This window comes from Lepisosteus platostomus, chromosome 12, assembly GCF_059453375.1.
Source record: "Lepisosteus platostomus isolate fLepPlt1 chromosome 12, fLepPlt1.hap1, whole genome shotgun sequence".
Taxonomy (NCBI): domain Eukaryota; kingdom Metazoa; phylum Chordata; class Actinopteri; order Semionotiformes; family Lepisosteidae; genus Lepisosteus; species Lepisosteus platostomus.
In genome coordinates this window covers 37,836,032-37,849,961 of record NC_142622.1, presented here as the reverse complement: position 1 = coordinate 37,849,961, position 13,930 = coordinate 37,836,032, and the positions used below count along the sequence as shown (strand labels likewise).

General features: G+C 35.2%; 1 protein-coding gene across 1 annotated transcript; it reads left to right on the top strand.

Moving 5' to 3' along the window:
* The first annotated feature begins 1,088 nt into the window (after nt 1–1,088).
* On the top strand, nt 1,089–8,365 carry gstr (glutathione S-transferase rho). The gene is made up of 6 exons (XM_088601852.1): nt 1,089–1,377; nt 1,936–2,001; nt 2,703–2,808; nt 5,989–6,107; nt 7,556–7,644; nt 8,135–8,365. The coding sequence occupies exons 1-6, from the start codon at nt 1,210–1,212 to the stop codon at nt 8,265–8,267; spliced, it is 681 nt and encodes a 226-aa protein (XP_088457978.1). The 5' UTR covers nt 1,089–1,209; the 3' UTR covers nt 8,268–8,365.
* Nucleotides 8,366–13,930: the final 5,565 nt, after the last annotated feature.

Here is a 13,930-nt window from a genome sequence, read left to right as displayed (position 1 = left end):
CAGACAAGCCAAAAGCTTGGTCCTCTGTCTGAACACTCATGAAAGTGCTGGCAGATTGACTTTCTTATGAAAGATCGCCTCTGATATTTTTTCATCTGTCTTAGAAATTATTTTAGAATTCAAAACGTTTTGTCTGCAGATTCCTGCAAGTGTTTTTAGAGAAAGCTCTTGAAAAGATTTTCAATTACAATGAAAATTCTCCCCCCTGGTGGCAAACTCTGTGGTCTGTGGGGATGGGTTCAGTATGACCTGTTGCATACAAATTCTTTTAATGCACTGTACTTTATGTGTTATGTTTTGGACGACACTAGAAATAAAAAGGATATTGATACAGATGACAAAATAATTATTTCTTATAAAAACAACTGAGAGCCATATTAATCTGAAGGCTTAATTTGCTTTCACATATTTAGAAAGATGTGAGTGAATTCATTTCCCCAGTTCATTTTTTAAAATCTAATTTCATAACAGTCTTAAAATTTGACTTCCATAACAATTATTCAAATATACAATTTACTGACATAGAAAAAAAATCTGTTACAAAATAAGGAAAACAATAATCTATTATAGGTGGGCAGAACTACCTTACTACAAAACAACAAACATTATATAATTTTATGTTTTATTGTTGTAAATTCATGTATCACACATAATGACTCAAGTAAATGATAGATTTAAAATACAGACTATTTGTGGGTGGATACATACCACATTTTCATTATTACCATGATAAAAAGACACATACTGTATAACAAAAATATGACACTTTAACGAGTTGCTCATCTGTACAGTTATTTGTGTCATTGTCCTAACAAAAAAGACCCTTCACAAAAAATACAGTGGCAATTTAGTGGTAATGGGGTGTGAGACACAAAATGAGTTCTTTGTGACTAGAATAATGGATTTTAAAACTCTGGTGAAGGAAGATGAACTTGAATGTACTATATTGAACGTGCTGTTAGGTGAACACAAGAACAGTTTTATGGTCATTTCTAATCCTTCAACTGTAGATGGAGCTGTGATTAAACAGGATACGAATTTATGGTGTTCTTTCTCGAATCTTTACGTGTTCTTTGGCTGAACCACAGGAGGGTGTAAGCTTTGTTAGTAGTACATTAGTTGACGTTTGTCGCGCTTACACAGCAGGAGAGAGAGAGAACTGTCTTTGCTGTATACGTTTTTGGTTTGTTTTTTGCAACTGTCGAAACAATGGCAAAACAAATGCTACTGTACTGGGGTTCAGGCTCTCCACCATGCTGGAGGGTCATGATAACCCTTGAAGAAAAGAATTTACAGGGCTACCAGAATAAATTGCTCTCTTTTGAAAAACAGGAGCACAAGTCGAAGGATGTTATGGACATCAACCCCAGGGGACAGGTGCGTATTCGCAGCTGAAATAAGTGAATGAGGCCATTTTATCCCACTCTCTTCCTTTCGTGAAGTAAATTGTTTTGCGTTTTTGTTATGAGATTATTATTATTATTATTATTATCGGGGAAGTGCGTTGCAAAATAACATGGGGAAAAATCTCATATCACATTTTATAACGTTTTCTAAAACATATTAGTGTTTGAATCCATTTTATTTGTGGGTTTCCGTGTATTTTTGTAGTGTCTGGTTAAGTGGGGTTTGAGCCGTTTCCCGAGTATAGTACTTTTAATATAAAAAAAGTGATTTGCAGCATGCGATACACCTGTTCACTGAGAAAGTTCCTGAGGTACTTTAGTTAAGTTCAGTTGATACCATAACGTGTAACAGAATTGTTTAGGTAAATGCTGTTCTAATTCTTAAAATAAACGCCACTTTACATATGAAAAGTACACAATTTGGAGTTACTGTTTTCGTGGGTTTATGTTTTGTGAACCTACAGTATATATTTGAATATTTTTAACCTAAAAGACTACACAGCTCCCGTTTCCCATTTTTGTCTTTTAGCTTCCTTCTTTCAAGCATGACAATATTATAATCAACGAATCTTATGGAGCCTGTTTGTATTTGGAGGTAAGTTCGAAGAATAGAAAAGGAAAAAAAAGGTTGATTAAGTATAGCACTTATTTAGAATACTTTTTCACGTTTTGTGATCATCAGAGATTATTCTGATCTTTTTAAACTGATGTTTTAAAGGTGTTACAGAATTCTAGCTTTACTGTTAAAAACCTCTTATTTACCTGCTACAAACTAGTGGGCATATAGATTAAATGCAGTACATATAGTTTAAATTCACAATTGTTTGGCCTTTTAATAGCAGTTTGGAGGACTGCATGATACTGTAGGTTGTTTCTCAAGGTATGATTTTTCTTTTAAGATCTGTAGTGCAAACCTACTTAACTAAGGGAAGAAAAATGCAAACATGGGATTCTAAAACACCTGATGGTGGGTTTTTATTGGATTGATATGAAGCCTCAGACAAATGTAAAGCCACTCTCAAGTATTTGACTTTATGATAGGTAGCCCCTACTGTGAGCTTAAGTTTTCTTTAAATTGGAAGAAAAAAAGTTAGGAGATTTAAGCTGCTGTGCTGATAAATCAGAATCAACCACTGTATCAATTTAATATTTGTGGATTTGTGGATTAGCTAAGATTTCTAAGCTGGTGGCTTGAGCATTTGTTTTTCTCTGTTGTTGTTCAAAGCTCAAGTTATGCTTCGTTGCTTCTCTGTTCCCGTGTTGCTATATTATTGATGTATTTGCTTCTCTGTGTAGAATCAGTTCAAGTCCCAAGGCACTCAGCTGATCCCAGATGCTGCAGCAGAGCAGGCTCTTGTTTACCAGAGGATGTTTGAAGTTATGACTTTGCATGAGAAAATGGGTAAGCCCAGCAAGTTGTTCTGGAAATGGAAAATCTTGTCTGTCTGACAGTGCAGCCTCTGGTCTTATTCCAAATGTAGCTCTAGAGTGGCTCTACTGATAGGTTGAGTCTTTGATGTCAGCCATTATTGATTGGAGTTTGGGCTTTGTCATTAGTTGACTATGCCTCGGATTTCATAAGTGGCTGGGCACTCATGAGTTTGCTTTATTGTTGCATCAATCCTCCATTCAATTTTACTCCTGTTTAAGGCCACTTGATTTACAAGTTGAGATTCAAAAGCAAGGTGAGTATGTTAAATGAGATTTACGCTTATAATTTGTTTCTCCATGGAGGATTTCATAATAATGCATTATGAAATTGCATCTTCATCAATAAGGGGTTGTGCATTACTGTACGATACTAAACATACTTTTAATTTCTGTTAAAGTAATATTAAACATTACGTTTACTTTTCTACAAGTTAAAAGTCTATCCCATGCCTGAGAGGAAGGTCAATCTTTGTGTACCCACAAAACAGGGCCCCTGTCTTTCACTCAAACCCATTATGAAAGAGGGAATGATTTCCACATAATTTGACCTCTCTCATCTACATGGTCTCCCAACATTCTACATTCTTGATTAATAGTTCCACTAATAAGCACTTGATTCATGTTTGCCAACATCCAGCTGATCTAAGGGTCAGTGTCATTGCCCAAAATCCAGTTAATAGATAACAGGTCAAATAGTTTGCCAATTGAGTTTTTTTTTTAATTTTTATAATTCAGTGAACATGTTCTTAGTAATAGTTTTGACAGATGCATCAGGAGAAATTGCAATCAAACATTTCTCTGGTTAAAGATGTCTGTAATACGCCTATTGTCACTGTGTTGTGGTCTGTATTGTCAGTAAGTGGTAGTACAGAAATAGCAGAACTAACAGAGGAGAAGTGAATCTGGGCTTTTTACAAGTGTTAGTAGCAATGCACATAATTGTTTTTCTAATGCAGATCAATTTACACATCTATTCCTTCTAAACTCCAGGGTATTTTTGCAAAAGCAACATCCAAGGGTATAAAAACACTTAAACTTTTTTCCATTGTTTAGCCTTCACCCCTCAAACCACTCAGTTCAGCTTTTATCATCTTTTTTTTTTAATCGGTGCAAAATGGCACTGGGGAAAATGCAATACATTTTAACCTAAGTGCAAGCATACTACTGTAGATACAGTATATGCCTTAAGATTCATGTTCCTTTTCCGAAGGGGCCTCCTCAAAATGGTCTTGTGACTATCATCTGACTCCATCCACAAAATGCGCTACTGATTTTGATCTTGCCAAAGATTTTTGGGATGGTTTCATCCAGATTTGATGCATATTCCAGTTGATCTGTCAAGTCCTTTAAAAAAATCTGCTTCCCTCCTCAATATAGCTTTAACTTTCTGGTTTTGTAATCAACAGAATCTACAGTTTGAGCTGTTTGAGTAGGAAGACACTTTGGCTTTATTTTTTAAACCATTGAGACACTGAACCACCTAGCTCTAATTTTACAGGAACATTTAGGAAATTCTTTAAACAGTTCAGGAATTGTATTTTGCTTTGTTTTGTTTACTCTACTTCGCTTTAAGAGCTCTTAGATTAAGTCATTTTTGCTGACATTATTGGTTTTAATACAATATTTTGCTTTGTTGTTTTGCAGACAAAATTGCGCAGTATATTCGAAAACGAAATACTGTAATTCGTCTAGTGGAATGAGTGACCATTTACATTTATTTCTAAAAGGCTGAGCTTTGCCACAATCATGAGTATAGAATAAACCAGAAAATTATGTTTCATCAGTTTCTTTTTGACTCTTTAAACCTGCAAGTCACTGCTGGCAGTGTTCCTATCTGCCACAAAGGTTGTTTGTTAGCTTGCACAATAGTGTTTTTCTCTATGCCACTACCTGTTAACACTCCCTGCTGTCACCTTGAATAGTAAAACAGTTTGAAACCGTCAAACTGGGTGAAATCATCCAAGTTTCCCTAAAGAAACACAAATTCATAAGTGATATTCATTACAAAAACTAATGGCGCCTTCTTATCAAATCTGAATTCTGAGAAATTCTGAAAATAACTTAAGACAATTTCGAAGTTGACTATGCAAGCTTCTTTACTGCATTAAACTGAGGTACCTTAAGCGGAAATTTTCCTTAATTTTTGTAATGCTATTTGTAATCAACTATCTTGTTTATTTAGCCTGAGTACATAAGTTTCTATCTCCACACATGCCTTCTGTCTCCAGGTAAAGCTATATCCCTTTGCTATGTGCGTGAGTAGAGAACTCCATCTGGGCAATGAGTGTTCCAGAGGGACTCTTCTCTTTGTTTTTGCTCTGTTTTCTAGTGAATGTCATTTATTATACATGACTGGTTGCCTAGAGTGAGCACCATGCCTGGGTTTTAGGTTAAACATTCCAGAATGGTAAATAGTTGCAGTTCCAGCTTCTAGCAGAAGAACATGAGTATAGGGTGTTTGATCATTGTCTTTAACTTATTGTCTTTGACTTTGGCTGTAACTTATTTCTAGTTGCAATCTTATTTTGACTATTTGAATTTTGTTGGATTGCAATGATTGCTGAGAAACAAGAACATTTTTTTTCATGCAAATCATCCCACCACTTGTACCACAACAAACTGACACCAGCCCTCAGGACAATGAATCAGCAAAAAAAAGGCTAATAACACTTCCTGTTTGTCAAGGGTTTACATTATATGTAAGATTTATTGTGCTAGTGTTTGACAGGCTGCTATCCTATTGATTAAAGTTTTTTTCCCCATTTTGGTTACATTTAACAGATTTAATTCTTAAGAGTTAAAGTTAAGGTCTAAAAGTTATTTTTTATTTTAGATCATTTTATACCTTTAAGCATTAAAATATATACTTTTTAACTCTAACAAATGTCACACCCTGCCCGACATGAGCTTTCTCAATCAGAGTTGGGCACAGGCGTAGCTGTTGGACCAAATGCAGGGAACTACATGATTTGTTTGTTTTTATCTTTTTGTCACTTTACTAAGAAAGCATCTTTTTTTAACAGTGCATTCTGGATACATTCAGTACATTGCAGGAAATTGTATAGAGCAAATGAAGCAATGCCATATTGTAATCCCTTATAAATATGCTAAAAAAGACCTGATGCTTCACTGCTGTTACCATTTTTGCCAGCGGATGCCATTTTCTACACATGGCGTGTTCCTGAAGCCGAGCGCCATGACTCTGCACTGAAGAGGAACAGAGAGGCTCTTGCTGCTGAACTCCGTATCTGGGAGGGATACTTTCAGAAGGTGACTTTTTGCACACTTGAATGATGTTTCACTGCTTTGCAATCCAGAATCTAATGGAGTATGTGAGGGGGGATGCTTTTGTCTTTTTCTTTAACTGGCATCGGGGAAGTTGCAGATGCTGCATTTCGTGGCCAAGTGTCAAATTTTTGTCTTTAGAAGTAGTCCAGCAAATATACGTTTTATTAATTATGGGGCCTTATGGTGCTTAATCACTATACAACGTAATTGAAGTATTAGTTGAAACAGTTTTGTCCTGCCTCATTCAACACAAACATATCCTTTTTTAGTGCTTGTGACACTTCTAAACTGAGCTCTGACTTATTAACTCCTTAATTTTTTCAGTTTTAAACTACTGATATAATCTACAATGTTTTAGAAGATGCACATGTTTTTGAAAGTTCTAGAATTCAGTAAAATGGGAGTTCAACTGAAATATAGTGTGGAAAACAAAACACTAGTGACACAAAGACTTGGTTTGGATTGCCTTTCTCTGACTAAGCAGTAGGTTTTTAAACCACAAGATTCACTGTAGTCCTGGATCTTTGTCATCAGGCACCCAGAGATTATTCTAGTTAAAATGTCTTTCTGTTAAAATGTCTTTGACAGTTTTATAATTGTCACAATTAACATAAATGAAGGGAGTTTTACGTAAAGCAAATTGCACATTAATATAGTTGTAGAAAAAAACCTCAGTCTTATTTTGTACAACATAAGGTAAAATAGAATATTGAAATCTAAAAAGTATGATTCACTAACATTTTACCTGTACAACTGGACAGTTGAAGTGCTATTGATAGAAGGCAGGTTTTCATCCCTGCTGTGTTCTGTTACCTGATTATTTTGAAAAATGGCATCGAAATTATTTCTAGGTCTTGAACAGTTGATGATTTCAAGGTATTTATAAGCTTTTATAAGTAGCTGGAAATCTGCAGACTTTATTTTTAGGAGACTAAAGCTGGGTTTTAGCTAGAAAAACAAATATTATGTATATATGCAAATATATATGTAAGCAAATCGGAGCATGCTTACCGTGAAAATAAAGAAATCCAAAAGACCGTGATGTAAAAAGCATGCCGAACAATTCTACAACTTTTTTTTTTAACTTTTTTAAAACTTTTTTCCTCAAATAATTATTGGTAAGACCCTTTTATATTTACACCTACGATGAGCTGCAATGACGGACGTAATCTTAAAATGAACTGCTTTTCTTGCTTCATTCCAACCTGTTTCCCCATAATGATTTCATGCGTCCTGGGAGAAGTGCAGTGATTGACCTAATCTGTGTCCTAGAAAAATATGGAAAGTTTATATATTTTTTAAAATCTTTTCAGATTGAAATCTTTTGGCCTAGATTGCGCACCTGGATAGATGGCAGAGTCTAGTGATACTGTATGTTAAGGGGGTTAATTCTGTAGAGGGGAGTAAACTTTTTCTTTCTCTTTTCCTAGATGGATTCTGGCTCATATGTGGCAGGCAAAAACTTCACAATGGCTGATGTTATGTTCATTCCCCAGATTGCTTTTGTGTTCCGTTTTGGGTAAGCTTTCTAGGAATAATATAAATGACCATTTGTTTTGTGGGGGGGAAAAAAGGAGTGCAATGACACATGAAGTTAAAATGACCACCTTGAAGTTAGTCTCCAGCCAGGACTCAGGATAGGATAATCTCTTTACTATAATTTCATTGCAATGTTAAAATCTGAATTTGGAAAAGACTTTTCACAAGTCATAAGTAAGTGAATAGTTAATTCTGTTAAACAGCTCTAAACTTCGAACACTGAAAGAAGAAGGCCCAATGAGGATTGAGGTCTGGTTCTGGATTAGTTGCCTTCTTTATGAAGCAAGTTCTCTGTCTACTTGATCATGGTTAGCAAGGTTTAATACAATTTGGACCTAATTCAGTTTAGCTTTTTAATATGATGAACATTTTACAAAAAAAAAACCCTTAAAAACATTAGAGCCTGCCACTTTTTCAGATTCTGGCATCTTATTCCTTTCCTTTCATCTTATTATCACATGTTTTTTCAGGCTTTCCCAGGAGAAATACCCAAAGCTGGCAGAATACTACAGTTTGGTAAAAGAGCGCCCCAGCATCAAGGCTTCTTGGCCACCTCACTGGACGGAGAACCCACAGGGGTCAGACACTCTGAAGGACCTGTAACAATGAAAAGCCTGTGAAGTAGTGCCCCACAGCCTCAGATAATATATAGTATGACATTTTGGCAATAGCCCTTAATAAAACTCATCTCATACTTCTGATATGCATTGACATTAATGTGATTACATTTGTTTTCTTGGAGTTTGTGATATTATCTAAACAAATATAAATGCTAACAACAGTTTTAGTTAAGTTTAATGCTTTCAGGTGTACAATTTTACAGAGCAGATTTTTCTACTGAGGAATATTTCAAATGAAGTTGCAGTTTCGATGGAATGTATTTTTGTGACCTTAAATGGAAGCTCAAACCTTTAACATGAAATTGTCTTAACCTAATTATTAAGTGTTCTAGAAACTTTACCACATTCAGTGTGCATTGATCTTTAATGTAACTGAGCGTTAATGTTAAATAAACCCCTAACTTTGCCTTGATTCTACAAACCTATTCTTACCTGTACATGCAACAAAAAAATAAAATGGTAACGTCAGGGTTCATGGAATTAAAGAATCATTAGAGAGAATTAAGACACTTAAGAGTGTCTGCTCAGTTCAAGTTTATATGCTGCTCATTATTTTTAAAAAAATACCAGTGACAGATCACCTCAGTTGTGGAAGCAGTGGCATTGTCTTTAGTCTTGAAGTCATGTTTTACGGGGAATTAATTTCCGTTTCTTCTTGTTCAAAGGTCGGTGTTGCAGACCAGTGCTCTCTGGTCTCTGAACCGCTTTTTACCTCTACTGGTTTGTGTCTGCATACCAGTTACTCTGAATCCACTGCTGTTCTAGGAATAATTGTAGCGATGGTATTTGAAAAAATTGCCTGTCAGCTTATTGAAAGGAATTTGCACTGTAGGATTTTTGTTCTCTAATAAATATAGATTGACGGATGCATTTTGAAAAACTTGTTGCACAATCTCAGCATGGGAGATGGTCTACTTTTATGTGCAAATTGGATTCACTTTTTTTTCCCAAATGTAGAGTAGTTCCATTAAAAATTCCCATAATTCATTGGAGGAGTCGTATTGTTGGTATTCTATAATTTTTTACCACCTACTTTTTTTTGTCCCAGCCATTTTCAGACCATGAATATGAGGTTTAAATAAATATGTACAGTATGATAATGGGTTAGTTTAAAAGATAACATAATGTATTTGGTTTAGAGGCACTATGGTGATAGCGTTTCTCTATTATGCTTTTGTATATATGTAAGTATAAAGCAGAGAAAGGATAAATTATGTGTATTTGGGTATGTGAATCTGACTTGAAACTGAAAGTTAAAAAATCTTAGGTCCTTTCTGTATATCTAACTTGGAGTGGTCCTATTCTATTCATGCTCGTAATTTTATAGGACTCCAGTTAGCTGATTAGGTCATTAAGAGCTAAATTACGAATGAAAACCTGCATACACAAATGCCTTCCGGGAGTATAGCTACTGTAGATTACACTAACCTAAGGTATGATACAGAATAATTAACTTTTTAGTTTATTGGTCACAAGTGGCAATCTGTAAATCCATCATTCAATGATTAATAGCCTTTTAGTCCAGTATAGGGTCAGTGTGCCCAATACACTCCTACACAATTCTGAGATGCACATTAACCCAGGCAGCATGCTGTTGGATTGTGGGAGTAAACTGGAGCAGTGAAGATCCCTATGGCTGTGGAGAGAAGATGTGTCGCGTATCCAAGGAACCAAAGGACCCAGGAGCACCAATCACTATGCCTCTGGGCCTCCTGCAATTTATAAAACATACCATTTTCAAATCTAATTACATTTTCAAAGTCTTCGCATCTTAAAAAATACAGGAATAAGTAAGGACATTATGAAAAGGAAAAGGGGATCCATACAGTATATTCAGAGGTTTTGGTCATTTGGAGAATGTGAGCGAAATCTTGCAGAGCGGAGCTGTGCAATGTGAACACAATTATTTGTTTTAATTGCTCTTGATTGGCATCCAACAAATGAGCACAAGCAATTTTTTCTCATGCAGTGCAATTTGGCAGGCTGGAAAGGAGAGCTCAGTGGGCTACAGGAAATGGCTGCAATCCATATTGGTGGTAACTGAAAGAAATAACTCATTGTAGACTTTTGGTCTGTAATTGTAATGATCATCTGCACTCTCATCACTGCATCTGAGAGTTTTCTATTTGAAAGATTTTGAACAGGGCACGTGTACAGGTCATTTAAGTCACATGTATTGAAGGTTAGGGCACCCTTCCTGTTAATTGTACCATGCATTTTGTAGACAACTGGGGCATCAAATGTACATTATTTTTCCATATAACCATGTATTTTTTCAAGCAAAACTCAATAGCTTAGAAGAATGCGCAAAATAAAAGTAGCTTATCCAACAAGATATTTCCAAAATGCAAAACGTGCACTGTAATAAATGTTTATGAGTCCATTTACAATCTTCCGTTTATGAAATACTTGGCATTTTATTAATGTTTTTTTCTGCATTTATTTAATATTGTGCGTTGCACATATAAGGCGATTACATGTTTTTTTTTAAATAAACTGACAAATTAAAAAATGACATCTTGGTAAATAAAAAGATTAAAATCTGATGGAGCTAAAACAGTTCACTGCAGCTAGTAATTAACAGGTGGGTACGCCTGATCTCAAATTGAACATTTACAGTCATTTTCAATAGTTTAACTACTTGCCTTCAACAGTATAAACAAAATGTAGTTTACAAAACAATAAAGATAACGGTTTAGCCTATGATATATCAAACACTAACAAAATAAAAGATTACGTTTTAAGCTTTGTGAAATCAAAGATCATGGAATTTGATATTTTTTGTCTTACTTTTTGAATAAATCTATCGTTAAGTTACAGTGCAGCCCTCTTTACACATTTAACGCAACATTAAACCTTTGTTTCTGTATTATAAGAAAAAAGGCTACGGTGACATACAGTAGGTTCCAAAACGGGTCCAAACGTATGTACTGTAGGAGGTAGCTCACGAATGGTGGCATGAAATATGGAACCCTAGGGATTTTTTTCTTTTATTCAAATGTTTTTTTTTTTAATATGGTTATTTAATTTGCGGATATCAAATAGTTCCCTGACTCTGATTTCAGCAGTAATAGGAACAGACTTTTTCATCACGTTTCAGTATGCATTCAATTATATTTTGATTTGTGCAGCTAGGCTGCCCTCTTCAGGGTAGTTTTGTGTATTACAATCCAATCCTATTTCATGTAAATTAGTTGCTCTGCTGATAATGTGGTTAACAGAATAAATCATTCTTATGAAGGTGACGTGACATTTTTTTACATTTAAAAGAGCTTCCTGTAGCCTTTAAATATAAAATACAATTTAAAATGTGATAAGTCAAAAAGTATTCAGAATAAAAACAATGCTTTGCTTAGTAGGTAACAGTTCATGCTGAGCAGATTTGAGCTAATTGAACTTTTATTATGTTTGCACTGTGCACTAACTTTGCCTATTTGATAGTACATTAATTTGATCAGTTATTTCTCATAGATTTTCTAAATTAGTGCCTTACATTGTTTACAATCACAACAAAGGAGGATCATAAACTTACAATAAATAAAATTCCACTCTTTTTGTGAAAGCTCACCTTTTATACTAAGTATTCTTTGTAAATGATAAAACATTGTGCTTTGCTATAGATAAGCTCTTTGTAGTTATTTTCCTGTATTTAAATATAAATAAGATAACTAAACGAATGGGAAACACATTATTCTATTTCTCTTTTTGGAATCAGTGCTAACAGGCTAATCTGAATGGGATTTTATTATTGATTGTATATAACTACTGTAGCCTTAGCAAGTCATGTTAATTTAAACTGAAATTAATTACATGTTATTTTGGATAATTGTCATCATAGCTGACAACATGCCTAATTTAAACTTCATCTCTCTCTGGCTCCGTACTCGACACAACTCTAACTGAAACATACACTGTTTACACTACAGTACTGTGGTTATTCTGACAGAGCCTTATGTTAAACCAAATAAAGTCTTTCATCAAAACTTTCAAATGTGGTCAGAAAAGTTTTCCTAGCTTTTAAGATCACAGAGCCTGAAGACCACCAATAACTACATTTTCACTTTCTGAAACCATATTTATTCCATTAATGTTAATGAACCACTTTGTGTGCTGCCTCGTGCAGAAACCAACAGCACTCACAAAAAGAACTGGCATGACATGACTTTGTTCTGGTTCCAAGGGAAACACTGTATGGATTAGGAGTCCAAATTAGTTCTTAATCACCAACATCTAACAAACTACACGCAGAAGTAATTTTAAGTCCCCTACTGCACAAAGTTGTCAATTATCTAAACTGTCAATTAAGCAAAGAGGCACATCAATGTAAACTAACAGAACATGTTATTTTAGTGCTAAATACAGCCATTTATATTCAGTGAATGCTTAGCTGTAATCACTGTTAATGAGTCAATATCAAATATGTTCCAGATATCTTACGTTTCCTAAGGAACAATGCAGCACATAGAAAAAAACATCAATTTTAAGGATATATTTGGAACCCCCCTCCCCCCAATCTGATTAATCACTTCAGTGCATTGTTGTTTCTTAAGTACTGAATGTCTGTCACTATATAAAGAGGTTTGAGTGGGGAGTTGTACCAGAATGCACACTGTAAAAGGACAAGTATAGGTTAGGGTGACCCTGAAAAGCCCAAACACAAAAACACAATGTTTCAGCTGTTCAGCCCTCTACGGGTGTGAATGAGAGAGAGAAAGGCTGTTGGGATATGAAGTAATGGAGAACAAAGGACACACAATGATAATGTCAACAACACAACAGTGTCCAGACAGATGGATGGAAATCTGCTGAATGGATTCCAAGCCAGGTGTGAAAAACTGTAATCTGTAAATGAATAGAGAGGCTTTTAACAATAAATTATTTCATCATTGACAGCTGATGGAAGGTGTGAACCTAGTTTTAGGTTAACTTTATCTTCTGATGTCTTCAGTCTAGAAACCCTGTAAAAGGATGCAGAAAAGTCAATGTAATGTCTTTTTTTTTGTAGATAGCTGCATCATCATGCATAGGCTGCAAAGGAATACCCGAAGATGGCTTCACAGCTGAAACATTGTTTCTTTTCAGCATGGGATAAACCTTTGCTTGTTCCTTATTTTTAGCCTGGAAGCAACATCAGTTCGTTCCCTCACCATATATACTGCCCTATCGTAAAACAAAGCAAACCTCTCATTGTGAAAAACATTTATTTTAACATCAGGTGATATGACTATAATCATATAGATAACTTCTTCCTAAAATATAGTAGCATGCCCTTTGGCTTCATTCAGTGATTGAAAGCATGAAGATACTGAATTATTATACAGATACTGCCAAATCTGAGAGGTTTGTAACTGTAGGTCTTGTGCATTACTGGAATGGAGTTTACTTTTCCAGAGCTTTTAAGTATGTTCCCAGATGTGTTTGATGGTATTCATGTCAAGACTCTGTTGCAACCAGGGAATAAGCTGCAGTCTGACTTGTCCCTGCTAGCAGAAACGGGCCTGGAGGTCTGGAATGTGGCATTCTTGTATTTTTCATTGGAAGTCTACATGAGAATAATGTATGAACCTCCAACCACTATACCAGTGGGACATTGTAATATACCGCAGGAAGGCCTTGCTATGTGTCAGACAATCAAACCCCTCAAAG

Bases quoted from the DNA above. Each gene is read 5' to 3' on its own strand.
- gstr (XM_088601852.1), top strand. From the start codon at position 1,210: ATGGCAAAACAAATGCTACTGTACTGGGGTTCAGGCTCTCCACCATGC. The intron at 2,002-2,702 runs GTAAGTTCGAAG...TTCTCTGTGTAG, and splicing joins GAGCCTGTTTGTATTTGGAG to AATCAGTTCAAGTCCCAAGG. The intron at 2,809-5,988 runs GTAAGCCCAGCA...CATTTTTGCCAG, and splicing joins GACTTTGCATGAGAAAATGG to CGGATGCCATTTTCTACACA.